This window comes from Canis lupus, chromosome 24 (assembly GCF_048164855.1).
Source record: "Canis lupus baileyi chromosome 24, mCanLup2.hap1, whole genome shotgun sequence".
NCBI classification, from domain to species: domain Eukaryota; kingdom Metazoa; phylum Chordata; class Mammalia; order Carnivora; family Canidae; genus Canis; species Canis lupus.
Window position 1 is genome coordinate 38673035 of NC_132861.1, and position 12461 is coordinate 38685495.

Consider the following 12461-nt stretch of genomic DNA (forward strand, 5'->3'; position numbering starts at 1 on the left):
GTGCTGAATGGGAGGATAGCAGGCAAAGAGAATAGACTAAAGGGAGGAGGGGAAGGAAGGGTGCCACAAAAAGGGAAGGGACTGGTGGTAGAGCTGACAGTGTTCTGTTTCCTTTGGCCACAGGCATGGTTGATTCTTCTGTGATGCCCATCATGGGACACTTGGTGGATCTGCGTCACACCTCAGTATATGGGAGTGTCTATGCCATAGCTGATGTGGCTTTTTGTATGGGCTTTGCTATAGGTATGTTGGCAGGGGAGAGAGCACCCAGGACCTGGTGTCCCATTTTCTCTTATCTACTGTTTACCAGCTGGAAGTAAACCCAGGAGGCTGATTCTCCCAAGGTTCTGAAGATATTTGACTTTGGGACATCCTTTGTGTCACCCATTGCCCCTTGCATGGTGTTTTCTGTGTGATCATGGGTAAATAAATATTGTGAATTTGGTTTTTTTCCTCACAGGCCCATCAACTGGGGGTGCCATTGTGCATGCCATTGGCTTCCCCTGGCTTATGGTCATCATTGGAGTCATCAACATCATCTATGCTCCTCTCTGCTACTACCTGAGAAGCCCCCCAGCTAAGAAGGAAAATCTTGTAAGGGGCTCTGATCATTGTTAAAAGAATAATAATCTATCTGTTTGTTTGTTTTTTCATCTCTTTCTCACTGCTTTTCATTGTATGCTATTTCCTCCCTCTTTGGATGTCTTTTTCCTTTACCATATTCTCTGATCCAATTTTCACCTTTATTTTTCATTTGTGCTCTTCCTTATTTTACCTTTTCTACATAATGACTTCACTTCTTATACTGGGTGGTTAAGAAGGGCCCTAAATAAGGGGAAAAAATGAGAAACTTATAAAGAGTTGGGGGCAGGGGCCATATTTTAGTTACCAGCAAAATGTGAGTTAACAAATTATCTCCCCAAGGTAGGCAAAGCTCTACTGGGCTCATTCATTCATTCATTCATTCATTCTTTTCCATTATCCTTACCAGGTCATCATTTAAGTATAAAATCCCAGGGAAGAGAACCATAACATGTGATTTTACTTAATAAGATACTTTCCTTTTATTGTAGCATGAGCACCCTAAATGGTTTGGGTAGCTTAGCAATGGACATAGGGGCTGGTACCACAGGGATGGTACCAGTTTCTGACGGCTCCCTGCTATAGCTTGCACTGCCACTGTTAGGATTCAGTTAAGGATATACCAGATATCTGTCTTGACTAGGATTGCTACACCTAGGTGCCTTGGGAGGCCTGTGCCTGTACATGAAGCAGAAAAAGAATCCTATGCTTGTTTCTTGAATCTTTCCTGAGCAACACTAGACTTGGATGAGCTAGCAAGGAAAGGGAACAGGGATACGCAGTATCCTGTAAAAGATACGCAGTAATTTGTCTTCCTGCATCTTGCTTCAGGCAATTCTGAGCGAGGACAGCGTCATGGAGACTCGGATGTACACAACGCAGAAGCCCAAAAGGAAATTTCCACTGAGGGAGGACAGCGAAGAGGAGCCTGGCAGTGAGGAGTAGTAGGAGAAGGTGGTCTCTGAGCCTTGTCACATGTGGATCCATGAGCCTTGAACTTCAGTGACCAAAATGACCACCTCTTTCCCTGATCACTAAATCACTATGGGCTGCTCAATGGGTTTCACTTCTCTTTCCCCTGAGTATCTCCTTTCCTCCCTTCCCATAAATACCATTCCTTGATTCTCTCCTTACCTATGTATAGCTCTTCCTCTAAGCTTTGCTGCCTCCGGTGCCCATCTTTTATAGAAGATAGTGATACTTTTCCTAGGCTGTTGTAAGGCTGATTAAACTTGAGCTAGTGGGTTCTTCAAGGAGTGACTCATTCCATGGAAACAGCAGTGAGTACAATGTGACCCTGAAACCAGTGGGGTGACCGACAAACCTCATTTCATCTGTTGTTTGATTTTCTTTGGCACACTCCCAACAGACCATAAAGCTTTTGTTTTCTGTTCCTCCGTGTGGTCCTTCCTGAGTTTTCTCAGCTGAGTTGAGAAAGTATCCTCAATATTATCTTGCTGCCAGATTGCCAATTTGGGAAATTGTTTGCCTGGTTTTTAGAAGCTGAGTAGTTTTTCTGTGACTGAACCTATAGCTGTTAAAGTGATTTTGCCCTCTGCAAATGGAGGGCTGGGTTTATACCTTTCCTAAACTCCTGTGACTCTTAGAAATAAATGGAGAAGGACAGAAAAAAAAATTATTAACTCCAAGAATGTATTGAAGGAAGTTTAAAGCAACCACTCTGAAATCCATCCCCATAGTGGATTCCCTAAAACAGGGATTATGATGAGGAATTGTTCTCACTTGTTAGTGAATAAGTTATACCTGATTCAGACACGGTCGATTAAATGCTCTCTCATAGCAAAAGAGAATATGCGGGCAAATATATAGGTACTCTGAATATTTTGATGTTTTATTACCTTTTAGGGACATTTATTAAATGTGGGGTTTCAAAGAGATGGGAGACATGGCACCCACTTTTAACCACTCATCTACTTGAGCAATCAGGATATACATGGCATAAATATGATCAATACTGCAAGTTAGCATACACTGTATGTTCAAGAACGAAGAGGCAGGGATGCTCATGGTCCGGATGGAGAATAATGGTGGAGATGGAGGCAGAGGTAAGAATGGAAAGACCCACAAATGCAGGCTGTGGGGATATCTGGATATCATATTGAGATGTTCAAACTTTACCCTGGAATTCTATCTGGCTTTGATCATTGCACTACTTTGCAGAATTTTGGTGGGCTCAGTGCAAGTATCAAATCACCAGAACACTTTCAAGCTGAAACTCAATGAATCCTTATCACTCAGACAATGGATATCTCATTTATGGATATGTTTTTAGAGGGTTAACATTAACAAGGCTTACTTGATTTTCAAAACCAGATGTGTTTAGGTTGTCATTTAGCCAAGATGATATTTTTCTCAGAATTTGAAGAACCCGCGGGTAAAATTACAAAATCCTTCGTCAAAATATGTAAGCTGTAACTACAAATGTAGACTGGGTGAATGGCCACTGGATCCCATACAAGAGTGGGAGTGAAGTAAGGTAGGATGCCAAGGAGTCAGGGGTACTGATAATGGTACACTGCTTACTCTTACAGGGGGAGGATTTATAATAAAGAATGGCTTGTTGCAAAAATTGTTAACACATTTTAAAAAATAGGAAGAATTTTTAAAAGAGTAACTCATCCCTGACTTGCCAGTTAACACTGTTTAAGCAGTATAAAACATATATTTGGAGGAAAACAATGGGTATAATGTATAATTATAATTTATTATAGAAAAGTTAACACTACATACTACAAAGTAAGTCAAGAATATTTTTTAAATTTTAGTTCACAAATAGGTCATAAACATAGTCTAGGTATGGAAAAGTATTAAAAGGAGAATCCCATAAAAATAGAAAATGAGATTAGTTTTTATTGATGATTTTATAAATGATATGAAGAGAAGAATGTGTTAAAAACTTCCCACATTTACAGGTGACACTAAGTTCTTCGAAAAGTGAAAATATCAATCCAGCGAAAATGAGCCACAATAAATTGTTTGGGGTTTTTTTTGTTGTTGTTTTTGTTTTTTGTTTTTTTGTTTTTTGTTTTTTTTTATGTAGCATAAAATGTCAGATGACCTCCCCTGTGGAAAAGATAAAGAAATGCATTTTCCCCTTTGGAAAGAGAAGAGTTGAGGAGGCCATAAACATATTTATAAGTGATAGGCTCTGGGGACACCTGGGTGGCTCAGTGATCAGGCATCTGCCTTTGGCTCAGGGCATAATCCCAGGGTCGTGGGATCGAGTCCCGAATAAGGCTCCCTGCAGGGAGCCTGCTTCTCCCTCTGCCTGTGTCTCTGCCTTTCTCTGCGTCTTTCATGAATAAATAAATTTTTTAAAATCTTTTTTTAAAAAGATGATAGGGGGATCCCTGGGTGGCGCAGCGGTTTAGCGCCGCCTACAGCCCAGGGCGCAATCCTGGAGACCCGGGATCAAATCCCACATCGGGTTCCCGGTGCATGGAGCCTGCTTTTCCCTCTGCCTATGTCCCTGCCTCTCTCTCTCTCTCTCTCTCTCTGTGACTATCATAAATAAAAATAAATAAATAAATAAATAAATAAATAAATAAATAAATAAATGATAGGCTCTAAATTATCAATTATGATTCAGCAGAGAAGACAGTAGGACTGATAAGACATTGTGTTCAATAGGCCAGAGAGAGAAATACTGGGCATTCTCAGAGGGAATATTAGAAACAAACCAGAAGATGTTCTGTTTCCAAAGTACAAAACTGGGTGAAATCCACAGCACCACAAATTAAGGCAGTGACTGGAGGTGGAGAAAATGCAGAGGAGGCACAGGAGCTGATGAATCAGTGGCAAGGAGAGTGATGTAGAGAGAGACAGGGAAATTCTTATAGGGAGAGACCCAAATCTGAGGGGATGTGATTAAAATAGCTAAAATATATAAGTAATTCCCAGTCTTGGTGATCAGGTCTTAGAACACTCCCACAAAGGGCCACTCCAAAAGCACTGGAGAGGTAAGATGAGAGTTAATATTAAGGGATATTATACCTCACTGTCTTGTCTTACAGAATTCATTACTCCTGGATATAGCCCAAATCGAATTGACTCTATTCCTGGAGGCAGATCTGTAATGCAGGAATAAGTCTGTCCTCTGAGGCTGACACGAAGAAAGGGCAATGCAGTCCCTCCACCTAGCATTCCGGGATGTCCCTGGATAGGATGTGGCCAAGTCCCTCTGTGGTCTGTAACAAACCTGTTAGTTCTCCCCACACAGGTTGAGCTTCATGGGCAGCACACTGGAGCCCCTGTTACACGGCTCATCCCTACAGTCTTGTCTGTAGGAGAAAAACTGTTTCTCGAACAAGGGAGGATTGGAATGAGGTAGCTTTGGAACACAGCACTCTCCATACTTATTGTCTTGAGGGTCTTTGGAGAGGAATGATCGTCGGTCATAAGTGATAGGAGGATAAAGCCAGCAGTAGACCTAATCCTAATATTTTAGGCCTAATTCTGATGTTTTCATCTAGCTGTATGACCTGGTACAGATCATTTCATATCTCTGGGACTTTGCATCACCATCTGCAGATCTTTCTGTGTTTCCTTTCCACCACTGGCTCATTTGGGGGCATCCCTTCAGTGAGGGCCAGGGGTAGGGCCTTGGGAGGAGCCTGAGTCAAACCTGAGAGGTCAGTCCAATGTTCCACATCACTCCAGAAATACAAATGTTGCTTTAGGTTTGAATTTCTGCTTTCAGGAAATTACTGGAAATAAGATGTGTTGCTTCTTCCTCCTCCTTCTCCTCCCCCTTTTTTGTCTTTGTTCTTTTTCTGGAAGAGCACAGTATTAGCAGAGGCAGGAGGAGTGATCAAAGACTATTTGCATTTATCCTCCAAAGTGAGTCATCATGCAGTCGCCTGAAATCACAAGGGAGAAGAGTGAAGTTGGATCGAATCTTTCTTGTTTTGGTTATTCAGACTCCTTGCCCAGTTCAGTAACTGGCAACTATTTCCTAAAGGAAGGGTTGCAGTGTCCTGAGTGTGCTGTGGGTCAGCAGACAAGGTGGATGACGCAACAGGTGGCTTAGCAAATCTTCACAAGAAACAAAGGAAAGTGAAGTATGACAATGTTCAGGTGGCGTGGTGCTCAACCTCAATCTACCATGGAATCATCATAGAATGTCGGGTCTGGGGAGGGGAAAGCAGGCTTACAAAGTGAAGCACAGGTAAAAATCCACGACATAAAAGCAATGTCACAATAGAAACTTCTTTATTTGTAAGGTTGGAATACTAGTAATGCCTTCATAACAGAGTTGTAATGAAGATTAAATAAGATAATAAGTAAGAACACATTTTATAAACCATAAAGTTCTATTCAAGTGCTACTTTCTATTATCAGTTATTCCAACTTTCTTATCTCAAGGAGTAAACAAAGGTCCGATAAGGGAAAATGAGCTGCCTAAGATCACACAACTAGAATGAAGCATATTCTATATTCAAATCCCTTACAGATATATGATTAGCAAATATTTTCTCCCATTTTGTGGGTTGTCTTTTCATGCTCTTGATAGTATCCTTTGAAGCACAAATAGTTGTAATTTTGATGAAGTCTATGTATCAATGTTTTCTTTGTTCCTTGTACTTTGGCATCAAAGCTAACAAATCACTGCCTATGTTATGGTCGTGAAGACTTATATCTGTATTTTCTTCTAACTGTTTTTAGGTTTAGCTCTTACATTTAGATATCCATTTTGCATTTGTTTTTGTATATGGTGTGACTTCATTCTTCTACATATGAATATCCAGTTGTCCCAGCATCATCTGTTGAAAATACTATTTTTTCTACCATTGAATTTTCTCAAAACCCTTTTTGAAAGTCAATTGACTGCATGTGTCAGAATTTATTTCTGAGAATTTATTTCTATTTCATTAATCTATTTTTACTCATTAAGCCAGTATCTCCCTGTTTTGATTAAAGTAACTTGATTAATGTAATCTTTATATCAGCATCTCTCTGTGTTGCTTAATGTATCCTGTCTTAATATATCAGATACTTAAAATGGAAAACTAAATAAACAATTCCACAAGTGTATAATAAAAAAAAATACAAAATCTTTTGCTTCCTGCTTCCTCACTCCTGAATCCACTATACTCTATACTCTGGTTTCAAATTTTAGGTAATTTATTTTAGTTAGTTAGTTTTTGTCTTCTTGTCTTTTTGCTCCATGCAGGGACCCCGATGTGGGACTTGATCCCAGGTCTCCAGGATCATGCCCTGGGCCGAAGGCAGGCACCAAACAGCTGAGTCACCCAGGGATCCCCTCTTTCATTCTATTATTAATCAGATTATATATTTGCTGCTCCCATGTTAGGGGTATAAATATTTAAAATTGTTAGATCTTCTCGTTGAACAGACCCATTTATTATGATATAGTGTCCTTCGTCGTGTCTTATTACAGTCCTTGCTCTAAAGTCTAGTTTGTCTGGGATAAGGATTTCTACTCCAGCTTTCTTTTGAGGTCCATTAGCATGGTAAATAATTCTCCACCCTCTCACTTTCAATCTGGAGGGTCTTTGGGTCTAAAATATGTTCCTTGTAGACAGCATATTGATATGTCTTGTTTTTTATCCATTCGGAATACCCTATGTCCTTTGATTGGAGCATTTATTCCATTTACATTCAGAGTAATTATGGAAAGATATGAATTTAGTGCCATTGTATTACCTGCAAATCACTGTTTCTGTAGATGGCCTCTGTTCCTTTCTGGGCTTTGGTACTTTTGGGCTCTTTCTTTGCTCAAAAGATCCCCTTTAATATTTCTTGCAGGGCTGGCTTGGTGTTCACAAATTCCTTTAGTTTTTGTTTGATCTGGAAACTCTATCTCTCCTTCTATTCTGAATGACAGTATTCTTAGCTTCATATTTTTTCCCATTTAGCACACATCATGCCAGTCCCTTCTGGCCTGCCAGGTCTCTGTGGGTAGGTCTGCTGCCAGCCTTATGTTTCTACTTTTGTAGATTAAATACCTCTTGTCCTGAGCTGCTTTCAGGATTTTCTCTTTATCTCTGAAATTTGCGAACTTCACTATTATATGACCTACTTTTATTGATTTTGAGGAGGATTCTCTGTGCCTCCTGGACTTGAATGACTATTTCCTTCCCCAGATTAAGAAAGTTATCAGGTATAATTTATTCAAATAAACCTTCGGTCTGTCTGTCTGTCTGTCTCTCTCTCTCTCCATCTTCTAGGACCCCTATTATCAGGATTTTATTTTGCTTTATGGAATCGCTATTTTCTCAAAGTCTTCCTTTGTGATCCAGTAGTTGTCTTTCTCTTCTTTTCACCTTCTTTATTTTCCATCATTTTGTCTCATGTATCACTGACTCTCTTTTACCTTGTTTATCCTCGCTGTTAGAGCTTCTATTTTAGACCACATCTCATTAATAGCATTTTAATTTCAGCCTGATTATATTTTAGTTCTTTTGCTTCTACAGTAAGGGATTCTCTAGTGTCTTATATGTTTTTTGCAAGCCCAGCTAGTATCTTTATAATTGTTGTTTTAAATCCTAGTTCAGACATATTGATTAAATCCCTGGCATTGAGTACTATCTACTGCTCTTTCTTTTTGGGTGAATTTCTCTGTCTTGTCATTGTGTCCAGAAAAGAAAGGTAGAAAGAAAAAAAAAACAGAAAAGCAACAGTAATAACAATAAAAACTTCAAGAACTGTTTCAGGTGTATGCCACGTATACTCTCTGCTGTTGGGTTTAGGCTGCTCTTTCCCAATGGTCCTTCTTCTACAGAGTTTCTTCTTGCTTATACTGGGGAATAGAAAACATTTTTTTCTTAAGTGACCAGTCAGCAATTTTACACAATATACCTTTGTGTACAAATTGCAATATTTATTTGTTTCTCTCTAGTTGAGTTCTCCAGAACTCAGAAACTCTCAGCAAATATTCTTATATTTTTATGGCAATATATTTATTTGCGTAAGTTCAATTAGAATCTGTTCTCTTTCTAACAAGATACAACTGGAAACACTGGTTACGTTACCTGGCTTTGACCATAATGTCATATTTGAGAAAGACCTACATAGACTCAGATATGATCAGACAGTTTTAAGGAACAAATGTTGGCTTTATGGAGCCAATAAAGACCCTTTGGAAATATTATCCTGGTACTTTGCTTATAGAGTTCCCAACATCTTTATCAGATAAGTAAAGAATGTCACTTCTTGCTAGGTGTAGGAACCTCAGGATATTTTGGGGACCTTGAGAAGAGAATAATTCGCTAAATCTATAGGTATTACAGGCAAAGCCTGTTTGGCTTGCTTCTGGCGTGAGGAGGCTGTTATGAGTTTCATCTAGAGCTTTCTTATGAAAAGTTCCAGCAAACAAATTTTTTATTCTTCTTTCTGAGGTTTAATTTAATTCAAGTTATTTAACGTAGTATAATATTACTTTCAGGTGTAGAATTCATCACTTATGTACAACACCCAGTGCTCATCACAAGTGCACTCCTTAATATTCATCACCTATTTAACCTATCTCTTTGCCCATCTCCCCTTCAGTAATCCTCAGTTTGTTTTCTGTAGTTGAGAGTCTGTTACTTGGTTTAACAGACCAAATTCCAAATATAAGTGAAATAATATGGTATTTGTCTTTCTCTGACTGGCTTATTTCTCTTAACATTATACTCTCTAGATCAATCCATGTTGTTGCAAATGGCAAGATTCCTTTTATCATGGCTGAATAATATTCCTGTGTGTGTGTATACCACTTCTTTTTTATCCATTCATCAGTCAATGGACACATGGGCTGTTTCTATAGTTTGGCTGTTGTTGATAATGCTGCTATAAATATTGGAGTGCATATATCCCTTTGAATTCATGTCTCTTGTATCCTTTGGGTAAATACCTAGTAGTGCAATTGCTGGGTCATAGGGTAACTCTATTTTTAACTTTTTTGAGGAACCTCTATACAGTCCTCCAGAGTGGCTGCACTAGTGGCATCCCTACCAACAGTGTAAGAGGGTCCCCCTTTCTCCACATTCTGACCAACATCTGTTGGCTTCCTGAGTTGTTAATTTTAGCCATTCTAATCAGTGTGAGGTAGTATCTCATTGTGGTTTTGGTTTGTATTTCCCTCTTGATGAGTACATGCTGAGCACTTTTCATGTGTCTGTTAGCCATCTGGTTGTCTTCTTTGGAAAAATATCTATTCATGTCTTCTGCCTATTTTAAATGGATTATTTGTTTTGGGGGGCATTGCATTTGATAAGCTCTTTATAGATTTTGGATATAAAACCCGTATCAGATACGTCATTTATAAATATCTTCCCCAATTCCCAAGGTTGCCTTTTATTTTGTTGGTTGTTCCCTTCATTGTGTAGAAGCCTTTTATCTTGATGAAGCCCCAAGGTTTACTTTTGCTTTTGTTTCCCTCAGCAAACAAGTTTTAAAGAGTGTATATTGTCAACCACTATTCTTGCTGCACTTATGTAAATAAACAAGTTTTTCTGAGACTAGACTTATTTTGCAAACACATTAGTGTCAATTTGGCTATCTTTGGTAAAAATGAAAGTGATTATAAAAAGAAAATATATTTCAACAATAGTCTTTTTAGGTGTTAGATTTTAATACTATTCATTATAAACTTGAGTAGATCCTGATTTCTTCTAGTGTCCTCCAATAGTACCTAACTAACATTTTGATATGAACTTTCTGACTTGAAATCATTTGGGAACTAAAATTGCCCATTATTTTTCTGAGGCCCTGCAAACTAAATATCAATAACTTTTTTTTTTATGATAGTCACAGAGAGAGAGAGAGAGAGAGAGAGGCAGAGACATAGGCAGAGGGAGAAGCAGGCTCCATGCACCAGGAGCCCAATGTGGGATTCTATCCCAGGTCTCCAGGATCATGCCCTGGGCCAAAGGCAGGTGCCAAACCGCTGCACCACCCAGGGATCCCAATATCAATAACTTTTAAAAAATATTTTATTTATTTACTTGAAAGAGAACAAAGAGGAGGGAAAGAGGGAGAGGGAGAAACAGACTCCCCATTGAGCAGGGAGCCCAATACAGAGCTGGATCCCAGGACCCTGAGATCATGACCAGAGCTGAAGGCAGACTCTTAACTGACTGAGCCACCCAGGCTCCCTAAATATCAATAACTTGAGGTAAAGAAATCACCATAATAACAAATTCATAGACAATCTTTGTGCTTGTTGCTCTACAGGCTACTCACAAGATCCCCAGAAATATTTGAACTACAAAGCAGGAACATCTGTCAGAGTTCCTCAACCTGCCCTCACTCTATGTGAAGATGCTTAAAGTCTGACATCTAGAAATCTTCTCAACTGGCTACCCTTAGAACTCAGGCACTGGCTTAACATTTAATCCAATTAATAATTATTGGTGTTCTTTTATTTCCATAGAAATGTCTTTCATTTAATATCTGTTTACTTGAACCATAAGCTTACCTTTGAGAATACACCTGCACCACTGTTTCCTGAAATGAGTTTAATTAAACATATCTATTGTTAGGACAAAAAGACTGAATCAATGAGTGAAACAACCTACCAGCCCAACTTTTAATATGTGATACCCCCATGGAAGTTTCAGATCGGGAGACTGATGGGGTTCAGGACAGCTTCCCTCTCCCCTAGCCACGAATGTGCCACTTTGGCATATGGATTATTTTGAGCTGAAGTCACTTGAGACCCTCTGGGCTCAAAAGAAACTTCTGTCCCTCCCTTAACCACACAGAATAATCTAAATTGGGAGTCTTTCCCAGAATAAATGTTATTCATGGAGATAAATTTTATCTGAGTGGTCCATCTGTATATTAGGGCAAACATCTAATTATCAAACATCTGCACTTCTTTTCTTCCTGTCAAGTGTACTCTTTTCCTCTGAAATCCCAGACCCCATCCATTTCTCTTTAGTTCAGAATGAATATAATCTTATTTTGTCTGATTGTCTTTGGTATTTGCATGTGCATTTGGAGTCCCCAAACATATGCATGTTAAATTTGATTTTTTTTCCTGTTAATCTGTCTTATGTAAACTTGATTCTTAGTGCAGCTAGAAGGACCTTTGAGAAGACAGGTATTCCTCCTTCCCGACAACTTATAGAGTCTCAATTGCCTTCAGCTCAAAATAATCTTTCTGTAAAGTGGCCCATCTTGGGCCCTTGACCCTTACAGAACTATAAGATAATATATTTATATTGTTTTAAGTCACTACATTTGTGATAATTTGTTACAGTAGCAGTGTAAAATTGATATACATACAATAGTTGATGAAGACAGAGAATGTTGAATAAATGGGTAAGAGGATGAAATTAGGAAAGATTCATTTTATAGAGATCCACCAGGAGGAGCCCTCATCACACTATGGAAACCTAGCTCCTCTCCTTGAAAACTTTCAGCTTTTTCAATTTCAGGGAGTTTTCTTCGGGCATAGAAAACTGTCACTCCACAAAAAGGCCCAAGGAAAAGTTGTGAAGAGTTTGTTTTAATCATTTTTCTATCTTCTTTCAATTCAGAATGCACAGGCATCCAGAGGCCGGGTATAACCATTCCCATTTTTAGGACTGGCGTCATCTCTCTACTGATTCTTACCTGGCCTGGGGTTCCTAAGCAGCCTCTAGTACTAAACTGCCAGCTGGCTTCCTATGATATAAAAGTCATTTCATTTAAATATAGCCTTTTCATTTAAATATAGCTGGTAAAATATAAATAAATAAATAAATAAATAAATAAATAAATAAATAAAGCTGGTAATCTGGTAAACTAAGGTATGCTACCCTGTTCATTGCTTCTGCTTCCCCTTCTAGCTACCTCCATCTCTCTTTTTCCCTCCTTCCTGAAAGCCCTTATAAGAAGAATTTAAATTCATAGTTTATTCACTCATG

The 12461-nt window shown here is 38.8% G+C and overlaps 1 protein-coding gene across 6 annotated transcripts in view; it reads left to right on the top strand.

Moving 5' to 3' along the window:
• The window catches only part of SLC18A1 (solute carrier family 18 member A1), a 45524-nt gene extending 43548 nt beyond the window's left edge, over positions 1–1976 (top strand). For all 6 annotated transcript variants that reach the window (XM_072796385.1, XM_072796391.1, XM_072796388.1 and 3 more), the window contains 3 exons: positions 124–243; positions 461–594; positions 1414–1976. In XM_072796385.1, the coding sequence (XP_072652486.1) occupies positions 124–243; positions 461–594; positions 1414–1527 (368 nt within the window). In that variant the 3' untranslated portion in view covers positions 1528–1976. The remainder of the gene's footprint in view (positions 1–123; positions 244–460; positions 595–1413) is intronic.
• The last annotated feature ends 10485 nt before the right edge of the window (positions 1977–12461 follow it).